General features: G+C 34.3%; 1 protein-coding gene across 5 annotated transcripts in view; it reads left to right on the plus strand.

Moving 5' to 3' along the window:
- FMN2 (formin 2) overlaps positions 1-23,300 on the plus strand; it is a 163,752-nt gene that overhangs the window by 126,563 nt on the left and 13,889 nt on the right. For all 5 annotated transcript variants that reach the window (XR_014692068.1, XM_084516173.1, XM_084516176.1 and 2 more), the window contains one exon: positions 12,463-12,612. Coding sequence is in view for 4 of the 5 variants with exons in the window: in XM_084516173.1 (XP_084372299.1) it covers positions 12,463-12,612 (150 nt within the window). In the remaining variant the exon portion in view is untranslated. The remainder of the gene's footprint in view (positions 1-12,462; positions 12,613-23,300) is intronic.

Genomic DNA, 23,300 nt, shown 5'->3' on the forward strand with positions numbered 1-23,300 from the left:
TATTTTTCTCCTGACTGAAACCATGATATCAACATATTCCTTTCATTATAGCTAGGATATACGGTATACGGTAAGGGAGAAGAAAGAAAACTGCTCCTTGGACCCTCAGTCAGCTTGGCCTACTCCATCCTACTTGTCTTAACTCTTTCTCCTCCCCTCTGCTGATGAGTGCAGCATCTCCTTTGCACAGTATTTTGTCCAAGAAGGAAATTCTAGTTCATTGGTGACATCACATGCAAAAGTTCTTATAGAACACACGAGGAAATACACTGGGACCTAAAACAAAAAATCTAGGGTCAATTTTTTTTTTTACTGTTATGTAAACTACATTTCTCTTTATTCCTTCCACCCACACACTGTAATTCTTAATCAAATTTGTGGTATTTGTTAAAATATTGAAGACAAGTTCTTGGTGTAGTTTTGGTATTATGTGTATTTATTGCATCAAGATCTTTAAAGGGTCTTAAAAATAAAATACTTGGGTTCTTTTTTTTTTTTTTTTTTTTTTCAGGGAGTGAAAGAGAAGGTGAAAGCTTAAAAAGCTAAATGAAAGATTAGTTACATTTGGCTAATCATAGATAGAACAGCAGTGCATAGGATGACCAGACAAGCAAGTGGTGCAAGGAAAAGTGATGGATTAGACGGAGCAAAATTAATGTGATTAATGTGTTTGGATTTTACTTTTTGAAGTGGATAACTTCAGCTCACATGTAAGTTCAGGTCTGCCCCAAAATAACATTTCTTTAGCTTTTAGTAAGAGCTACAAATTTTCTTTCTTTTAGCTTGGGCACAGAATATTAAAGCTCATATCTCCATTAAAAGCACAGAAGTCTAAAAGAACAGCTCTTGTAGCAGTAACAACCAAAATGTTTCTAAAATGAATAATGATTTGGGGAAAATGCAGCAATGTGTATTTTAGAAAAGCTCAATTGTGCAATAGATGAGCTGAAATGGAAAGTTAATCTTCCACGCAAAATAAAGACAAAGAAAATGGAATGTCTGCTCCAGGGACTCCATGCAGTGTATAGCTGTTCATTTGTCACAAGTGAGAAAATGTTTAATCGGTTTTGAAATGATGTATTCTCTCTTTATTTATCGTGTTTAGTAACTTTAAGAGTGTCAGTATGTAAAGTGTTTATCCAAGGAATGGATTTCTGGCACATGGATAAAATGAAAAGTGAAATGTTTAGCTCGCAATAGGCATATGTTCCAAGATCTCTCTGAGTAAGTATCCTGAGATGAGAAGAAAGCACACAGGTCTGTGTTTATCTAGCTTACGCAGGCAGACAATGAAGGCTCCAGCCTGGTATTAATACTGAAGTGACATGGAATGTCTTCACCAAACCCCAAACAATTACATCATTCTGTTAACAATATTGATAAAGTGCAATAAAAAAGAACCTGGCACTTTCCAATTAGATCCTCATTGCTAAATACTTGAGAAACTGTCAAATACATGACAAGTTAGAGTAAAAAAAAAAATAAAATAAAATAATGAAAAAACACTGGGGAGGGAGGAACACGGGGGAAGCAAAAGAGGAGGAGAAGAGGAGAGAAAGAGATGATTCTGTATTTTAGGAGCCTCTCCCCCCTTTTTTTCCTATTTGAAATCTTTCTAGATTGTGTCTTATGCACCAAGATGCATAGCTATGTGCTCAATTCACACAGCTGGAAATAATGTAACTGACACTTAAAAAAAAATTATAACTAAAAATGAGATTTGAAAATTGGGAAATACAACACCAAATAACAAATATGTTCTATGTTTTCTATATTTTCATTTTTTTGTACATTTTCTACATTTTTATATATTTTCTTCCATATTTTCATTTACTTAGCTTTAAATGCCTTTAATCTTTAAGAAAGATATTTCCTTTAAGCAGGGAGAAAAAAAAATTAGAATCACTAGAATCATTAGATACAAACAATTATCGTTTATTATCAATTGTAGAAGGAGATAGTTTGATCCATAGTATCTACAGCAAATAGAAACCAAGATTGCATCAAAGTTACTGTCAAATGTTGTATGATAGCTGATGTCTTGTTTACCATGCTAGGGTAACAGGCAAATGTATCAGAAGGAAAAACCATTTTGCTGGTTTACAGTCTGAAATAAGCTAGTTGCTTCTCTTCTTGCACTTGGTTCCTGAAGAAACAACAGCTAAGCGATCAGACCAATATTATCAGAAACAGCATTAAATGAAGGAGGTCACTAGTCTCTGCCTTTATGTACCTACTAGTTATGAAGGAATAGCATGTAGCTTTATTACTTTCTTATAATACATTGCCCAGTATTTAGTTCTGATCTCCTTGGAAAGCTTACAGGTTATGGTCTTTTAATATAACAAAATAAACGCAGACTGGAACACTGATTCTCTTCCACTGAAATAGTTAATTTTTTTGTCCTTCTACCTGCAATGCTATATCTCTTCTTGGAATAAGGCATTTGGAATCATTCACAGATTGAAATGGAGATGGTTGGTTTAGGCCTGAGAAAAATTCAGAAGATCTTCACTTATTCCTGCTATCTGTCACTCAATGAAACATCAGATTCTAAATTCAGAGCAGTAATATCTATTTGTGAATCCTAATGAACCATAATGAATTCAAATAGAGGGTCTGATTTTTGGCAAGAAAAATCAATTGTTCTGAGAATTGCTCAGTTTTACTCATACTAAGTCCATGTAAGAAGCAATGCATGCTAAGAATCTCTTAAACACTATAGACCCTCTTATGTCTAATATTTTAGGTAGTATGACCCTGAATTAAGTGATAACATAACACCAAGACACAAGTCTGATTTAACTGTGGCTTGATTTGGGGTGAAACTGTTCAGTTGTTTTTTTTCCTGCTCTGATGCAGGAAATGAATGGTAAATACACAGCTATGCTACTTACTATAATGGTTCTGTGTACGTCACTGATTTTAAAAATATCTAAAAATTTATTTTTTTCTGTAAATCTCAGTGCATTCTGATAGCACATATATATTTTACAAAAAGTCAAACAAAGGACTTACTGCCTTCTGCCATTTGTATCAACTAGGGAATTTCAGATGTGTATGGTTTGGTACAGAATGCTCATCTTCCTCATGTCAGGATATTTTTATTTGGTTTACTTTATAATTTGCTCACATTACTTGCACATTCCAGTGATCTTCAGTCTTGTAAGTGCTTCCTGAGTGCTGCCTCTCAGGCACCTCTTCTGTTTTCAGAACTTTTAATAATCCATTTAGTGATGTTTTGCTGCTTTCTTGCTGTAGCAACAAATGACATGAATTTTGAAGAGAAATATTTACCTTTACATTCCCTGGGGAAAAAAAAAAAAAAAATACTCATGACACGACATTTTTCAGAGACTTCCATTGGCTGTACTGAACATTACATTTGAGGAGGAACAAAGCCTTTACACCTGCTCATGAGCTGACAAGTTGATGACACTTAGAGAAATAGCAGACACTATGGTACAATGGCAATGCTGAAAAGCAACACCTAGAAATGTAGCGCCTAAGTCTGGTAATCCTTTAAAACAGTAAAAGTTCCTCCTGCTTCACTACCCTCCACACAATAGTTTGGATTTTTTCCAAAAGTGAATCGTAAGGTTGAAGTGAAAATTGAGTAAGTGATTGAAAGAAAGTGGTGAAAAGCTCAGAATGGAGGGAGATATTTATAATAGTAACAATAATAATAACAACTCTGCTTTTAACTGAAAGATAAGAGTATGCTGTTGGCCTCCATCTTTCACTGTTCTTTTGCCATTTGTTTTTTGTTGGTTCCTTTCCTGTTATTAGGTCTGTTTTCCTGCTGTGTGGTTCCCAGCATGTGGACTTGAATTCCTCATGGTAATACATTTCAGGCTGGAGGTATACATTAGTTGCATCAGCAAAAAGTAAATATTCAGTGGGTAAAGGAAATATGTATAGAAGCAGCTTACAGACTGTTAAACAGATTGGATCATTCTAGTTTAGTATCCTGTCTCTGACGAAATATCAAGGCCTGTAAATATGCAGTAATGGAAACATAGCCAGCAGTTTAGTTATGTCAAAAAGTTTCTTCTGAAATATGGGTAATTGATCTTTCCCTGATCTTTGCCCTATTCTAAAAATATTTGCTAAATGAGTGCAAGTTCTTAACCATCTGCATGATTGATTTTTTTTTTGTATGTGTGTGTGTAAGAGCATTATCTTTTCTTTTGATGTTGTTGGGCGTCTTGCTTAAATCATTTTATTGGTTTTAAATTTGTTTCCCAGTAATGGCATTCAATGCTAGTATGAACAAATGGTACTACAGCTTTTAGTAGACTGGCATACGATTTAGAGATCTAATATTCAGCATAGTATACTACTGTATGCAGTTTATGTAGAGGACGTACTCTTAGATCTTACCGTAAAAAATAAGAAATTAGTTTATGGTGTAAATACACAACTAAGTAACATTGACAATAAAGTTAAGTATCAATGATAACAGTATAGTTTCAATAGTGGGGGTCCATTCATACCAAAACCTAGTGTTATAACATTAAATTCAGTATTAAAAAAAATAATAATGTCACTAATAAAATTTATGAAAAAAAACACCACAGAAATTAAAATCTTTAAATGTAACACATTATTTTCACCTCTACTCTATTTCCAGCAGGTGGTTTCACTGAGTAGTCTTCAAAAATTTAAGATATTCCTTTTGAGCTGTTACAGCTGAAGTGAGACTTGTGAGAGATTAGCTCCAGTGACTCTCCATTGTGTTTCAGTTTACGATTATGTTCAGTAGGTTTTTTCTTTCATTATATGGTCCACCAGAGTTGTTTAGTTAGATTGTTTTTAAGACCTTTATAGTATGGTGTTAGCATTTGCAATGACTGTGACTTAAATGTGGATACCACTTCTGCTTTCACTCTTTTCTCTTCATTTGCCACCAGAGTTGTTGTGTTCCTTGCTGTATTTTAAAATTTACTTTAAGGTTTATTATATTATATTTCTGTTGTCATGTACATGCAGTTGGAAAAACTGGACATAAAGGATGTGGTTTAATTAGGTCACAGTTCTATTAACTCATCTGGGAACTGTCCAGTAATAACTTATACAATATAGGTCATTCCTTTCTTAATAATTTCCATCTGATGGAATACTGCCTTCAACCCCTCCACAATACAGTGCTTGCCTCAGTCTGCTGCTGAAACCCCAATGTGCTTCTCATATATGGAGATTAAGTGGCTAGGAAAAAAAGTGTTGTTGCTATTCTTCCTCGATTTGTTCCTCAGCATTGTTGCTTTGGATCAGGTTAACAAACCTGATCCCTTCTGCACTGTCTTAAACGAACACTTCTCCTGGGAAATCTTGCACCTGCTTCTTTTCTTAATTGTTGCCTGGAAGACTGTTCTACCTTAATCAGTCTGCTGATGAGGCAAAAGTTTGTTCTCTATCCCAAAGAAAACAGTGCAATGATCACCAGAAATATCATGAAACCCTCGTAATCTTTGGAAGAAGGGATGGGAACAGCTCCTTTGGCCTGAAAAGACTTCCTCATGTCCAGAGGACTATGGTTTATTTAGCTTTGCTTTAATGTGTGAATATCAATGATTCAGATGTCTGGAGCAATAGAGTTACGTAGCATAATCTTTCCATCAACCCCAATGGCTGTCACATTTTCATTGAAACTTGATCCCTGTGGAAAATACTACCTATTTTCTCTCCTCACTTAAACAAAGATACTGTCACTGCTATAAAGAGAGTGTATTGGGATAAGTTAGGAATTCAAAGATAAATGCATAGAATTTTAAAAATGCATGCAAAGACCTTTTCACTTCATCAACCCAGATTTTGAAATGTTTCAACCCCATTTCTTGAGTCTGCTGTGGCTAATCAATTCTTAGTATAGAATACAGTGAAAGTAGCAAAGATACCTCTAACCTACATTTCCGGACCTTTGATTTCTAGATGGCTGGAGATGATGCAGTCTGTGCAGAACAACTTTTCAAACACTCTATTCTTTGTAATTAGAAAAGTTCTGTCTGCTAAGATAACTTCATCCTGCCTATAACATTATTTAGCACCTTGTCAATGTATACAATTGATAATATTGACAATTTTACATGAATATTAAAATTAATTTTTTCCTAGCCATTTAGGGGTGGGAAGGGGAAACAAAATTTGTATGAATGAGGCAAACTGGACTGTCAAAACATAATTTCCTGTTTCTTTCTCTGTATGTTTCGTGTTGGTTGTTTGTTGTGGAAAAAATAGTAACTCAAAGGTACAGGGATGATTTTGTTGTTGAAACTGTTAATTTTCATCTAGTTGGAGCACTAAAACACTATTCTTTTAAATATAAATTTATAGGAGGTAAGGGACTAGAGATGAGGGAGATGACTTAGGATTCAAAACATTGCAAATGTTTGGCAGGTTTTTTTTAGAGGAAAGGAAAAAATCTCTCGAGACCGTTGTTTTCTAAGGAACGATATTACAAAATCCATAGTTACACAATATAAACTGGCAAAAGGAAGAAGAGATTAATCATTCTGGTAGTTTACTTAAGCTGGCATATCTCAATTTTTAATACTTTTTTAAAGATACTGCTTTAAAAAAAAATCTTATCAAAATATAAGTTCAGCATATTTTGAATGAACCTATATTTAATTTATTTTTTTTCACTTGTAATCATGCAGGACATGGTAGAGCATGGAGTAGAGGCAATGGTATTATTAAAAACTAAACAAAGAAAGTGACCTAGGGTTATTATGTAGAGAGGGTCCTCAACAAAATACCTCAATAGAAGATGCAAGGCATCTTAGGATGCTGTGCATGTTAAGTTTTCTCACAGACTTGTTCTATCTCAACTACCAGGATGATGGTTCTGTTTCATATTTTGTCATATAATTTTGTGACTGCTGAATTTGTATTCTGTCATATGACTAGCTCTCCTTAATGCTTTCGGCTGTTTAGAACACACAAAAAAATATATATATACGAAGCCTTTTCATAATTGTAAAACAAAGCAAGACTGAATGTGACGATTCACATAGATAACTTTTCCAGGGAACATCTACTGTTACCTATATACTGTTCTCTTCCCTCTGTAGTCATAAATCCAGGTGCGGAACTTTGCATGGGTTTACAGGTCTGCCAAATCAGTTTGGCTTTTAAATCAAACTCATGTTAGATTTAAATCAGTAAGAGATACGTGTAGTCTTCTGTCTTCTTTTTTACCTGGTTTTTGGTGGACTATGTGTAATTCTGTTTTACCTATGACTTTCATCAAACTGGAATATACCTCAGCATTTCTGAGAAATGGTGAATACATACATCAACACACATGCATTATTTCCGTATATGGAAAACTGAATCACTTGCAAGAATACAAATATGTTTGAATATGTTTTTAAAGGAGAAAAATTTTCTGCAATTCCTACCTGAGTCAGAACTGCTTCTGAAACACAACTGCTTCACCAATTAGCACAGTACCACCACTAAGATTACCCGTTTTTAACTTCAAATGTGCATACGTGATGCTTAGCAGTTTGTAAACCTAAATACAAGTTGTCCAAAATATCCAGATTTGAACTTCAAACAAAATATATAACCTGTTAAACAATACAGAATCTCTATTGCAAAATTGATGAAACAATTTTTCTACATTTAAACACACATTCAAACATGAACTGTACTCTTACAGGTGATTTAATATATTGTATGTGAAAATCAGGTGGGTGTGTGCAACTGTTTGTTCACTATTTCTCAGAAATGTCAGTCAGGACATGCCTGAACCTACTGTCACTTTGCTATTTTTTTGGCCACAAAAGCTTTTTCAACTGATATTGATGTGAAATTACTACTGGTCTTTGTTTAGTATTTTTTTACTTGTCTTATTTTTTTTCCAACTGCTCTATTTCCTCTCCCCCTTTTTGCTTGACCTACTGTATGAATTTATATACATCCACATATACAAACATATCCTATATATCTTTATAAACTGACCAAGTGAATGGAAAAAATTAATCCGCTGATACATCACGTATAGCAGACTTGAATCTAAATCATTGTATGAACTTTAGAATTCTTACTACCTTCAAAATGGAATGGAAAAATTGATTAATCCATAACTGCTCTTAAAATATTCCTAATGGATCAGACCTATTATCTAGAAATGCTGTCAGTAAGCCAATTACAATGTGAATGACTTCTGCCCCCCCCACACACACACACCCCTGATTAAATTTGGTTTGGCTGTTAGTGCATCCACTTATTCTATCCCTCCAAGTAGAAAAAATAATTTACATAGTCTCACAGTTGTACACAATGGAGCACACACACACACACACACACACACACACACAAAAAAAGCAACCCTACAACGAATCATTCATCAAATTTTCACGTTTGACTAAGCAGTGAGTGCAGTCATCTCAGTCTACAGTGTGTTTTGTTTTGTTTTCTGAATTACACAAACAGTTTAACCAAGGAAATTAAGAGATGAGAAAGTGAGAAATCTTATTTCCTTACTCATTTATCATGGATGGGAAACTCGTCTACTGTTCTGAGAGATTTAATTTATATCTTTCTTCTTCAGAGCCAACATGTGAAATACGAAAACTGGTCTGAAATTTATTTTTAAAAAGTTGGCTTTTGCCATGTCAGGATAAGACAGCAGTGTGAACATCACTGCTTTACTTTTAATCAGGCTTTCAAAGTCGTGCTATTTGGAGCAAAGCCACTGACCTCTTTTACCTCTTTTAATCCCGGAAAATAACTTGCATGCCCTTCCTTCCCTCTTCCATGACTACTCTCTCTTCGCTAATGCACATTCTTTTCCTTTAATACATTTGCTAAGACTACAGAAAACTAAGAACCTGTTCACTTAAGAAATGGCCACTAAGCAAGCTTTGCAATACCTGTTTGTGTAATACATTTAATTTTTCAGATAGGTGAAATGATATCCAGAAAGATGAGATGAGTTTCCCAAAGTTACATCCTGCAAAAATTAATTATAGCAACACAACGCATTCAACTCTAGTTCCTTATTTGATTCAAAATGTCTGTGTGCCTGCATGTACAGTCATGAACAGTATTGATAGTATTTAAAGATGTCTTGTTTCCAAATCTGCTGAATGATCAACAGGAAAATTTCTGTGGGGGAACCCATTCAAAAGCACCAGAGAAAAGGTATTTGCTGCCTGGCTGAGGTTTGAATAATATCTATTCTTAGGGTTATGAAAATGTCATCCAAATTTCTCTTTGTATTTGAAATGTGCGTCTCCTCCTGGATTCAGCTTTGAGACATATCTAGTTTGATGTATGTAAACATTTCCAAATCAGATATTTAAAGAGCATGATAATAGGAGGATTTACTGCTGTGTGTTTTATTATTTGATGCATTTGGATTCACTTTATTTGCTTTTTCTTTCATCTGTGAATTATGCCACTTTGTCTTGTAGTACAAAAATGACAGCATCAAGAGTATGGCAAGCAGATTTCTATGTATCTTCTAAATGCACTCTGAAACTAGTAACTACTAAATTAGGGGTGACCCCTCCATCTGAAATGTGTGTACATATATGTGTGTGTATATATATATATATATATATATATATATACACACACACAGTAACTGTTTTGACAGCTAGATATGCATATATAGAAAAAAAAAATTTGATTCATGGAGACTTGTGCTCTGGAGTCTGTTGCAGCTGATACCTTGTACGTTGTTAACAGTTATCAAAAAGGTGTGACACATTAACAATGATAACCTGCTACCTTGCTGCTGTTCCACATTTCACAAACAGGTTATTTCCCTTACCTCCAAAAAAAATTGCCACGGAGGCAAGCAAACTGGCTGAGCATTTCTGTCTATATGCCTAGAAATATAGAAAGGCATCCTAGAAAGTTACAGCTGTTAGCCACAGCTGTATGTGTGCATAAGGTTGCACTAGTTGTACAAGTGGTCCTCAGGGAGATTTTTAGTCGTCACAGAAAAAACATTGGCTATCCAGTTGGTCTTCAGTAAACGTTAGTGCTGGTTGTGTTAGTCATCAACTTTTTCTTGAACATACTCCTCTACAATATGAATTTCACTCTGTCTTGGCTTCCCGTTTTGTGGGATGTTTTCCTGTAATGGAATTCTAGCTCGTTACCTCAAATTTAAAAGCATTACTTAGGATAGACATTTACTGTCTGTTTCTTTTCACTTTATTGTCATTTGCAGAACAGTTTGAAGAGAGATTTCTCAGGTCAAGGCATCTTATTTTAACTTCTGGTCTTTCTGTATTCTGCGAATCACTAATGACCTTCATTCAGACAGCTTCCTTAAAAATAAGCCATTGACTCAGCTGATGCCTATGGATTTCTCTCTCTCTTACTCTATTCCTCAAGTTCCTTCAAAAGTATTGCCACTTCATTCTGAAAAATCACAGGAACCTTTTATGTGACTTCCTCTAGTAACAAGCTCCATAACTAGAAATCAGGGGAGGAGACTGGGAGGAAAACCAAAAAGATCTCCCAGATGTGCTTGCTTTAGTCTTTCAAAAAGTTGAAAACATGTTTAAAAAAAAAAAAAAAAAAAAAGCAAAACTTCTGAAAATACAATGCAGCATTCAGTTGACTGATGTATGTCAGGGATATTCTTTATAAGTAGTTCTATGCGATCATAGGATGCATGATAAATATTTACCCGGTATAAACCTGTGAGAAAAAATGTCAAGTAAGGCAAGTAGAATAGGATTTTGTAGTTTAATCATCTATAAATCTTTTTTTTTTTTTTTTTTTTGGAGGGGTGTGCTAGAGAAATTCAAAACAGATACTCTACTGATTAACGAAGTGCTGTCACAGAGCATACTGATATGGTAGGCTAACTGTGGGAGTGGAAGAAATGGTGTGCTGAGATGTGGCATTTGAGTATTAGTATAATAGATGTAAAAGTGAGAATGTTTTTGTCCTTAATGTTTTATGTGCAACATCTTTGATCTTCTCTATAACTTCATTTTACTTCAGCAGATGGAATATATATATATATTCCATATATATAATGGAATATATATATATATTCCATATATATAATTTTTCATTTTACTTCAGCAGATGGAATATATATATATTCCATCTGCTGAAGTAAAATGAAAAATTATATATATATGAAATATATATATTATATATTATATATTATGTATTATATATTATATATATTATATTATATATATTTATATATTTATAAAATGAAAAATTATGTATATATATAACTTAAGAGAAAAAGTGTATAGAATTTGGTAAACAGATAACATTTTTTAGCTGTAGACCTTCTTATTCAGAAATAGGATCATTTACATATATGTGGAATTTTGAGAAATAGAGAGACTTCTCAGAGACTTTGTAAGGCCGACCATTCTGAATGATTAAATCTGTGACCATTAAATACTTTATGATACAATAGTCCATGTAGAAAGATGAAATGTCTATGACTAAAATGACATTTACATCCATTGAACTGGAATTGTATTTTTTTCCCAAGATTAAAATATTTAAAACTGTGATATATATTATATATATATTTATCTTTATATATAACTTTATATATAAGTTTTCATAGGGGTAATGGAGTAGCACTAGATCAATGAGCAAAGCATCCAGAATTATATTTCAAGAGACAGCCTTCCAGAGTTTTCGTGAAATAACTGGTTCTTCAGAGGCTTCTGTGTTGAGCTTCAGATGAGAAATATGTTTGTAAAAGCTCCAGTATTTACAGAACTTTACCTCAGAAATGAAATGGAATAATAGTTAATGAAACAACTAGTTTTTGAGGTAATTCCTCCCTATATAATTCAATATAATATTTCTACATGTTCTTAAATCTGAAATAAAAGCAATTCAAATTCAGAAATCTGTTAAATTTAATTGCTGTGTTCAGAAGCAAATGGCAGATTGTTCTGTTAGAATGATAGATACTTGCTTTCTAGCATAGTTGCTCCTGGCTTAGTTTTTCATTGCATAATTTCTTGTTGTGCCCAGGTGGGAATCTTAGTATTTTTGCGTATGCTCCCATCTAATGCATCTATCCCAATTTATTGCAGTGTAGGTTTAACAGACCTTTAACAACTTCATTTTCAGTCTTTATAGGCATTGAATATGATATCTGAAAATTGCATTAAACACAACACTAAAGCACTGTCAAGTGTGGATGTCTGGATATGCAGGCCTCTGGAGAGTGCACTAATTTTAGCTTTTGAAATGGAAAATACTTTGGTCAAAAACAGAACCTATGATCCTGTGATAAATGCCAGATCCTAACTTTGCTGAAGGATTGTATTATGTATTTATTGGTATACTAAGAGCTGAGAACTGTTGTTTTTATATTCTTATATTTTAGATCTGCTACCAAAGATAATTAAATGCCATGTCAGTGTTAAGTAGGGGAAAAAAAATCTATGTCAGTGGGTATCATTGACACATTTGTCATTTTTTCTTTTTTTTTTTTTTTAACAGCTTTTTGGAAACTGCAGCATATTTCTGTATGAAACCAAAAATGGGAGAGAAAGAGGTGTCTCCACATTCTTTTTTCAGTATTTGGCATGAATTTAGTTCTGACTTCAAAGACTTCTGGAAGAAGGAAAACAAACTTATTCTTCAGGAAAGGTACATTTGTTTGTTTGTTCAAAGGCTTTTCTCAGAGAATGTTATTGAGAGCAATTGTACCAGTCACCCTCACTTCATTAGCACTGGGAATTTCTCAGTCTTTTTTTTTTTTTTTTTTTTTTTTCCCGCCTAGTTGTCATAATTTTTGAATGGGACATTAATAACAATTTGTGCTAAAGTTTTTCAGGTCAGCTATGTGAATGACTTTTTTAGTAGAACACATAACTGCTATGCCTATATGAATTTAAGAAACAAGAAACTTGTTTCAGGTCTGAAAGTTGATTAAAAAAAAAAAAAGATTTCCCATTCATGTATTTACTGAAAACAAGTCAAGGCAAGACGTGTAAATATTTGTCCATTGAAGTCAGGGGAAAAGGAGGGGAAACAGAAAGAGAGAAGAAAAGGTCTATTGATCCCACCTTGAGGGAGAAAAATCAAACTGAACCATATTCCAAATCACAACCCCACAGACATGTGCCTTGTGGTATGTATGACATAAAGAATTAAGATTATAGTTTTGAAAAATTAGCCATAATGTCTGTTCCATGTATTAGAAGAGCTATGAAGTTTTCTTTCATCTGCACGCAGATATTACATAGTGGTAATTCTTTGTTTATAAAAATGATGCCAAGAATTAATTAGTTGTTAAAAAGTAATAAATGTCATATAAGGACAATTTAAATACAACCATGAAAACTGTAAACATGGTTACATTTGTTAGCAACTTGAGTGATCTCATTGTACAGATAATGAAGCAACTTCTGTGCCTTAACATTAACAGGACCAAAGCTTTAGGTTCTTTAAATGTTTGGTATCGGTCCATATTTTGGTAATTGTATAAGAATAGGTCTCTTCTTCAAGAGTACTCACCCTGCGTAAATGTCACAGACATCTGGCTTTGGAAATCATTGTTAACTTTCCTTAGGCACTTATATGATCAGTATCATATATACTGTATATAATTAGTGTAAGTGGATACATTTTGGAATGAATACTGTCTCAGTTAAAAAAAAAAAAAAAATGTATATAAAAAATATTCTGTTCCTATTGCACAAGCGTGGTACAAATATTAGTGCAATACAGCAGCAATCTGGGGATGTATTTCACTTTACTGACTGACTTAATTTTAAGTAAATAAGTACATCTCTTCAGAATTGACTTGACAGCTAAATATTATCGTTAGTTTCCTGTGCAAAGACTTAGTTGCCAACTTAATACATGTTAATTTCATTTTGTATTATCTCTATAGAACAGTATTTTAAAAACTGCCCTTTTGTTTTCCAAAGTACTAGGTTATTATTCTAGAATCAAACATAAACCCTCCAAAGCTCCCCTGAATGTTCTCTCTACAAAATATTTTGCTATAAAAAAAATTAATTAAAAGAAATTAACTAACCATTTTTCCCCTATTTTTTGTATACTTCTGAAGCTAAGAATAGTATTGTGATACAATCATTTAATTTTTTGTTTCAGTTCCATGTACAAATACGCTAAGAGGATGCATTGAAGCAGCAGGGAAAAAGTGTCTGCCAAATTGGTCCCTTCTAGGCCAAGGGTGCCTTTTAATCTGAAAAGAACTGAACGTTTGCCTACAGAATGTCTTTAGGTTGGGGATGTGACGGGGAATGAAAGGATACTGAAAAAGGGCCTACAGTGGGAAAGGAAACTGGGATATTCCTGGAAAGAACAGCAAAGAGGCCGAGGCTCAGAGCAGATGGAATGGGGGAGATTTTCTCAGGGGTACAGGCAGGACTGTGTAGCTGCAAACCAGGAAGTCACTGAAATTAAAACTGAAAATGATCCATCCTGAAAATCAAAGATAGATCTTTATTTATTTATTTACTTAGAGGTTGACATGTCTTGCCAAGTTCCAATCTTCCACTTTGTAAACTCTGTTCAGGTGAGGCAGGGTTTGGTGTTTGGAAACCTTTCCTGTCTGTGCTCACCTCAGAAAAGTTTGGCACAGTGTTGTTTCAGTGCTCTTCATTGCCTTTTAGGTACTAACATATTTTGTCCTAATTGACAGTAGAGTAAATATTTTCCAAGTAGTACATTTTTTCCCCCAAATGAAATATCTCCATTTGATAAACAACTGTTTTATCAAAGCCTTTCTGTGGAAAACATTTTGCCTGCCGTCATAGTTCAGCCTGGTATCTGAAGTTGTCCTTTAGACTGTTTGCCTGACCTGATACTTCCACTGTTCTTATTGATAGGAAGGATGCTGTTATATGAAGGTTTCTGAGTATTGAAATTGCAGGAGGAGAAAAATCTTAACAGAATATTAAGTATTGCTAAAAGGTGTAAGAATATACAAAACATAATTATGATGATTTTGAAAATCTTAGCCTGTATGGACAGATGCTGAGGTGACAGGAGCATGCCTGTTGCCATTGAAATTAACAAAAAATGTAAATAAAAAATTAAGAAACTGGATTTTAACTCTTCAGTTGATATTCTTGAATGAATGTTTTGGGTTTTTTGTTTGTTTGTTTAGGACATAGCATGGAATTTAGTGTAATACATTTTAAAGTGTTTAATAGAAATCTTGATTTGTGATGGTCTATGTCTATCAAATGCTAGGGATATATTTTAAATTGAAGTAACCGGTGACTAGAATATATGGATGTCTCAGCAGTAAAATTTGAGGGATGCAATACTGATCCTGCATTAAAATGTCATTAACCCTCAAGAAGGTGAGAATTTCCTGTTAAGTGAACACTTGTTAATTCTTCCTGTCTGAGTAAGTTGCATTATTTTCTGTTGCTAAAGGTGAAGAGCAGGCTAGACCATTAATCATCAAAGTAACTTTCTGTGCTTTTTCATTGGTGGAAAAAATCAAGTCACATTTATGGTGAAACTTTTTAAGTATTGCCACCTTTGAAGAATTATTTCCCAGGCTACTGCCTCATGTAGCATACTTACATTATGATTGTTATTTATAAAAAGTATAACTTTATTTGATTTTATTTTTAGGTTAATCATCTTCCTTCCTTTTTTCCCCCTTTTCTTCCACTACTTTCATATTTAGTTTAATAAACCTTTATACTATGCTTTTAGAATAGTTTGGGCATTGTTTCTAAAATATTTTATATCTCAGTTTATGTGTAGACTGTGTAGGGAAAGGAATTACTTGTTAATATTGACTGTTTCTTATTTAGTCTCTGTAAAGATGAGCCACACTGTTTTACAATAATTTACTCAAAGGCTTTTCATAGATGGTATTTCCTAAGGTGGTACAACTTTTTGTTACAAGTGAGTCAACTCTTTTTTTAAACACTTCTCAGTCAGTATTTTAAACTGTGTATTGGTTTCCCAGGCATTTATATGTAAAAGATAAACACTGAAGTGTCAGACTTCATATTTCTTTAGAAGAGGATGAGGAAAAAAAAAAGAAGAAAAATGGTGTGAGGTTAAAAACAAATTATTTTTTCCAAAATTTTCTACTGCTTTTGCTCAATTCTGTCAGATGAAATGAAGCAGAACTGGAAAATACCAGCTGTAGAGAAAATTATGCATGATAAACTGTTAAAATACAGTAGCAATAAAAAGAAAAATGCACCTCAAAATTACAGTGAAAGAGTAAGTCTGCCAAAAGGTTTTCCTAACCATACTATTTGTAGTCAATCTGTAGAGCCTAACTGGAGCATTCCAATCAAAATTGTCATCTGGATTATTTATAAATTTCTAAAATAATATTTTAGGCTAAATTTCTGATGCTAAACACCTTTAAATGAAAGTTTAAAATGTATTTTTTTTTTTTTTTTCCTCAATAAGCAACTTATAGCAAACAAAAACTCAATGAGGCCTGGTTCGGATCCTTAAATGTTGGTCTTTTTGTACTTTCATTATATTTCTAAATTGTCACTGGTAGGATATACTTTGTGTTTGTACTTTGAAAACGCCTGAATGGTTTCGTATGAAGCTTGCACTTCATATGTGATCAGCAAGAAAGCCAAGAGTTGACATATTGCCTAATTCCTTTTCAGTGCTGTTTGAAAAAAGAATATGATTTTGAACCTTACAAACTTCTTATGCTTATTCAGCATCCTCATAACCTATACATTTAATTCAGTTGCTAAATACCCTGAGATGTATATTGACCTCTGAATGTATACTGTCAGATAATGCACAGCTGCAGTGACAATTATACAAAAGTCTCACCTTAGGAAAACTCTTAAGGGATCACACCACGAATATTGAAATTCATATTTTTCTCCTGTAGAGAGAGCAGGTGTCTCATGCAAACTGGCAAAGTTAATATCTTAACTCTTTTCTCATAAATTTCTGTCTTTGTTCTCTTTTTTATCTTGGTTTCTTTATATTGCTGAGGTAAAGATATTTGGCATTAAATTTATTATTCCAGTTTAGCACTGGAGAAATATTTTAGTTTTTCTTGATGTCCAGCAAAGACCTACAGGCCCAGACCCAACTGCTTTCTTAGGAATGAGGAAAAAGCAGCCTGTCCTAAGACTGAAAAGGTATTCACCTATTAAACCTCTGCAGAAGGAAGTCTTGAAAAGTTATGATCAATTAAAAGAATAGGAGGTAGTGGGGGGAAAAAATAAAAGGTGAAACAGCTGCTGTGTAAATATAGAGTTTGCAAATCCTTGGTAGCTAAAAATACAATTATTTTGAAAAAAATCTCATTGGGTGTGGGCAGCAACAAGCATCATTAGGATCGTAACTTCATCTTTTCTTTACAGATGGGGTACACATCCTGGTTTATGACAGTAACAAAAAAGCAGACAGTCTTTTAAGAACTTTTATGTTTAAATGAAGTTGGAACAAAGAAAAGTTCCATTGTTGTCAAAGGTCAATATCATTAGTCCTTAGACGCAGATTCAGAGCTTACTAGAAACAGTTCAAGGCAAAAGCATTTTTACAAGGCTACAGATCCACCTTCCCTTTCTCAGGGTTCAAGTCGGATACTGACACTCGTTTGCCCACTCCTGTCCTAAGTGTCAGTTTCTTCAGACTACGTTTGCCATTCCATGGCCTGTGCCAACTTGCAAAGATTTACATAAATAGGGGAAATAAACATGAATTTCTAGACAGGAGGAGAAAATTAGAGGGGGACACGGGCAGATATGGGTACCTTTTAAGTATGTGCATAAGGTGAATATTGCTCATGGATTCACACTGGCCCTTGCCTTTATGAAAAGGTACATCACTGAACGAAGAATAACTTTGTCAGGGATGCCAGCAGAAGAGAGTTCATGAGCAGGATCAACATGATGGTAAAATTCTGTAAGTCCCTGTTATCTTGCATCACACTAAACTAGAGAATATCTTTTGGCTAGCTTTATTCAACCCTTTAACTCCCACGATAAATCTTTGACACATTAAAAATAATCTATACTAAAAAATAAAAAAATAAAATCAAATAAAGCACTTGTCTCTCAAATGTAAAAGTTGCCCATTCCCGTAAGAATAGCAGTTAAGCTGGCACCTGGTGTGTCACACTGTGTATATCTAGATGAAAGGGAGATTCCTGGCCAGCATGTCTCCACAGCTCATTGATCTCTCTCTGCAGAAAGACTGGTATGTCTCCCTACAGACTCCTCGGCAGGATGATTTAAAACTTGCTGTTGAGCAATTTAAAGTCTGGCATTGGATATCTGTACATTGCACAGTGAGGAGCATATTGGTAAGCTGCCACTTCTGCTTGCAGAGGAGGGCATTAAATCCCATAGCGCAAGCAATGTACTCTCAGGGTAATTTAAGGGATATTTTGTTAACACTTATAATAGGAACCAGTGAGTCAGACTTGATAGTGAGAGATCTGGGGACATGGGAATATGTACTTGCAAAGAAATGTGGAAATGGAATAAAAGAGTAGAAAAAGGTATAGAGACTGAAAATATGAGAGGAAAATGATGGAAATGTGGAGTATGTTCAATGTGGTCACATTTTGCTTGGCATGCTGTTGTGATACAAACTAAAAGCTCCTAGCATGATGTTAGTAAGCAGATACGTTTTCTGGCTTGGGAACTTGAATCTCACTCTCCGTATTTCTGTCTAATCAACTGGTCTGCATGCTGCTAGGCTTTGTTTTACAATGGGTAGTTAAAATAACATTTCAAAACAGTATTCAGCTTATGTGTCTTTGAACTGAACAATTAAAATGTTCCTCAGTTTCTGAGAGTATTTCAAAATTTTAACTTGATTAAAATAGCTTTCTGATCAGAAAATACTGTGTTAAATTATAGACATTGGAAAACATACTTGAAAGAAGTCAAATAGAGCAAAGATTCAGAAGCTAGGAAGAATCCTTTGAGGCAGTGCCTCACAAAGAGACAATTTGGTGTCCAGCTGAGACATGTTGCTCAATATTTCAGTATTTCTTTTTCTTCCATGTGCACTTCTGGTAATTAGTAATTTTTTTTTCAATGAAAACTTCAGGGTTTTTTGGTTAGGGGAGGAAAGCATTAACTTTCATTTTTAGCATTGCTTTTGAAGGAAAAGTTTGTGAAAAATAAAAATTTTGAGATACATTTCTCAAGCTGGATCTCTGGTAGAAATCACTTTATATAGTCAAGTGGTGATACTGTGTGGTTCCTACCCCATGGTGATCTTTTCAGATTTTGAGGCTCTTTCCTATTTGCTAGTTCTTGAAAGAGAGAATGACTGCCTGTGGTTTAAAAAATAAAAAATAAAAAATCCGCCCAACATAATCGATAGATACTTGGAGATTAGTGAAAAATTGCACCACTAAAAGTTTTAAACAGATTTTTTTTTTTGGACAAGAAGTGCAGCAATTTCAATACCTGTAAAATATCTTCATTCCCAGGCAAAATGATTACACTGGTATTTGAGGTGCATTAAAATATCATAACGTGTTTAAAAAAAAAAAAGGCATTAAAATATTAGTCCCCAAAAGTTTAAGGCACTTGCAATGACTTAAAATCTACCACAACCCAGACTAATCTCTAACTACTGAAGATGTTAGATTCCTTTATACTGAGACATTGTGCCAAACAAAGCTATTATGATAGCTGCATACAGCTATCATAATGACAACATCCATTAAGTATAAGTACATGGTTGCATGCATGTCTTATGGCATGAGTACAAGGAACAGTCTGTGGTTTTACATTTTTAGGAAGAACCTTGCTGTTTCAGCAGTTGTTTTGATGTCAGTATACAATTATGAATAGGCAACTTATGATAGGAGACTTGTTAGCTGATAGAGCAAGGTTGGAGGCATCTTATTTTCCTGCCTTCTGCACTCTAACCACTCTGCTGGAGAACCACTCTGTGGTTCTCCAGCTGACTTCTTCTAACTTTCCTTTCTTTCTAGTGATCTCTTCTTTCTACTCATTTCTCATATTTGCTTGTACAAGCAAATTCCTGTAGCTATGGATTACATAATATATGTATACCCCAGTACACCCAACATAGCTACTCGTCTGCATAGGGTATGTCACCATATCCTCTTTAAGATGGTCTCCTTCTCCATATAATTTATTCACCAAGACTTTTCTCATTCTTTTTTTACACATTGCAATTTTTTCCTTCTTTTTACTGCATTTGCTGTTTCCACGTTTTAGAGCAAACACATGGTTTCACGTTTCTGTTCATTCCAGAGTTTCGTTTCTTTTTGCTTGCTCATTATGTCACTGGTTTTACTTCACCTCCAGTCCTGTTCTCTTGCCTTATTTCCTGTTGAGTTTCCTAACCAAATAGTCCAGAATGCAGCCAGCTTCTTTGAGAGCAATCTTTGCTTCAGTTCCAAGAAAAACATTGAAAGTTGATGACTAACTTTTCTGAGAGCAATCTCGATTTTCATATGCAAATTCTGGAGGAAAGTGATTTCCATCTTGCCTGAAGGTAGACAGGTATAGTCTGAAATATTGGCCACTTTGACAAGAAAAATACATGAATTTGATATACATTTGGTATACATTGTGAAATACATGAATTTTTCAAGAAGTCAGGAAATAGTTATTTAAGTGGTCATATGCTTCTTTGCATTTTATTAGAGTTATAGATAATCCTTAAAACTTTATTTTTGTGTTACTACATTTTCAAGATGAAATTACCATTAATACTAAAGTTATCATCTTTAAAACATGGATTTTAACAAAGTATCATTTTTTTTTGCATTTATACATGTGTTTATTTCTACACAGATAAGAACAGTCATCTAGATCACCAAAAATATTGTTGCCAGATAGAAATGCATAAAAACCAAATAGTTCTTTTCCATAGGTTAATAAGATAATTCAACATTCATTTCATCCCTGTCAAGCCAAATTAGAAAGATTTCACTTCCACAATGCAATACCTCCAAACTGAAATTGTTTCAGAGGGTTGTGAAGTGTGTCGTGGATAGCAGTAGGACTGCAAATTGGAAGGTCTCATTTTCAATTCATTTGGCTTCAGTGTCATATTTTAGGCCACTTTAACATGATGCACATGGAAGAAAATATAAGATGTATTCCCAAAAATCTGTTCTACACAGTTAACTGAGGAGGGATCATAATCTGGGTCCCACTACCGGTTACTCTCTGTGTTAACTGGCCAAATTAAAATATTTTAATCTATTTTTCTTTGGTCCTCTGAGCCAAAGTATGATCAATCACTGCATCTTTCAACCAGTCATTGTCCACCCCATGGTCCTTAAAGTAGCCAGGCAAAGAGCCGGGAGGGATGTCAGGAAAGAGGAAAGAGATTCTATATTAGAATATCTTTCTTTGTAGGTAGAGGTTAGGTTTTATCAGTCAGTTTGATGAGACCAGGTACGTTAAAATGTGCTTCTTATCTGTATAAAGTCTTTGCAGTCAGTTACTGAATCATATTTATGTCATCACTTCAATACTATTGGCATGAAAGTAAAAGCTCTACAGTTTTTACTCTACTTTTATGTTGGGAATTGTAATTTTCCCTAACAGTTACTCTAATTTTTATTATTTTTTTATTTTTTATTTTATTTTTTACTAAAGAGAAACTCTTTACCAAAAAGTCATTCCAATTTTTTAGTGACTGAGTCAAAAAAATCTAGGCCCATTGCTCTTGGAAGAGTTTTCCAATAAACATTTTTAAAGTTTTCTATCCTTGATATCTTAAGGATATCTGGCGCTTGATATTTTTGCAGGGGATGGTTTTTTAATTATTTATTTGTAAAGGTGGTGTTGTTATTATGAAAAAGTTATCTCCAGTGCAGACTAACCTAAGTAAAGTATTTTGGCATGAAAAACACTTTTTATATATCTGATAATAAATGTTGAGGAATATAAGGAATATTGGCATCAGCTTTTGCTTTGTTAGAAAATACAGTATATCTGCAGAAAAATTTCTTCTGGGTTTCATGAACTACACTGCCAAACCATAAAATTAATGTCTCTGTGAGTTTATCATGGAAGTTTTTGTGAACAGCTCTACTATCTAAGGCGTATAACATTCCAGCCTTCTCACTGTGCTTACATTTGTCATGTCATAGTACTTGCTAGTGAAGTGTAAGGCTACCAAGCCTAGATGGAGCCAGTAAGAAATGAATCTGTCTGCCACAGATACTTCAGACAACATTATTAATGTTTAGTGGCAGGAAAGTGGCTCCCCTTCTCAATGGATTGAATGATGACAGAAGTTCTCTAAGCCTTGATAAGATTGTGGCCAGGCTGGCTTTTGGTCTAGAAGGTAGATAAAGCTACTCCGTCTTTTGGGTTTGTAAGGAAGTCTGGTTCCTTTTTCCTGTATACAAGCCAAAGTGTGAATTGCATATTTGTCTCACAGAGTCTTTAAACTTAACCACAGTTTGTGTAAGTTAGTCTAACAATAAATACAAAGTATAAGGAGGTGAAAGTGTTGGAGAAGGGTGTTTTAGTTTTGGTGGAAAAAAGAAACTACTTTGTTAAGGGTAATACTTGTTAGAGTCTCTGAATGTTTCTAAGTGGTTGGATTTGAGATATTAATTCTTGGGCTCTGTAGGTGTCTAGCTGTTCATTCTCTTGTTTGTTTTAAACTAATTGCTTACTACTATGTGTTCCCTACCTGTTTTCTAATTGCTGGCCTTTCAGAAGGTTATCCTTTCTGAAATAATGAAAGCAATATTTTAGCTAAATTTAGTTAATATTCAAGGACGTATATTTGTTCAGATACAAGTTCTGAACATTCTTATTATGCATTCATGGAATCTGCCTTGGGCCTGATGTTGTGTCCACTGCTGTTAATACCTCCGCTCTTCAGATTGCTATATAGAGTTAAACAACTCTCTGGTTGTCTAGACTGAAAAGATTGTTTTAGTTTTGTTAAGATTGTCCTTTTTAAGGCAAAAACAAGAATCAGAGAATGGTTTGGGTTGGACGGGACCCTAAATGATCATCTAGTTCCAACCCCACCCTCACTGGACACCTTCCACTAGACCAAGTTGTTCAAAGCCCCATCCAACCCTGGCCTTGAGAAAACCTGGCCACAACTTCTCTAGGCAACCTGTTCCAGTGTCTCACAGCTCTCACAATAAGGAACGTCTTCCTTACATCTAATCTAAATCTACCCTCTTCTGGTTTAATGTCATTGCTCCTTGTCCTATCACTTCAATCCCTGGTGAAGAGTCTTTATTCCAGCTTTCTTTTAGGTCCCCTTTAGGTACTTGGAAGGAAGCTGTAAGGTCTCTCAGGAGCCTTCTCTTCTCCAGGCTGAAAAAGCTCCCTTAGCTTGTCTTCATAGGAGAGGTGCTCCAGCACAAT

This window comes from Aythya ferina, assembly GCF_964211825.1.
Source record: "Aythya ferina genome assembly, chromosome: 3".
NCBI lineage: Eukaryota > Metazoa > Chordata > Aves > Anseriformes > Anatidae > Aythya > Aythya ferina.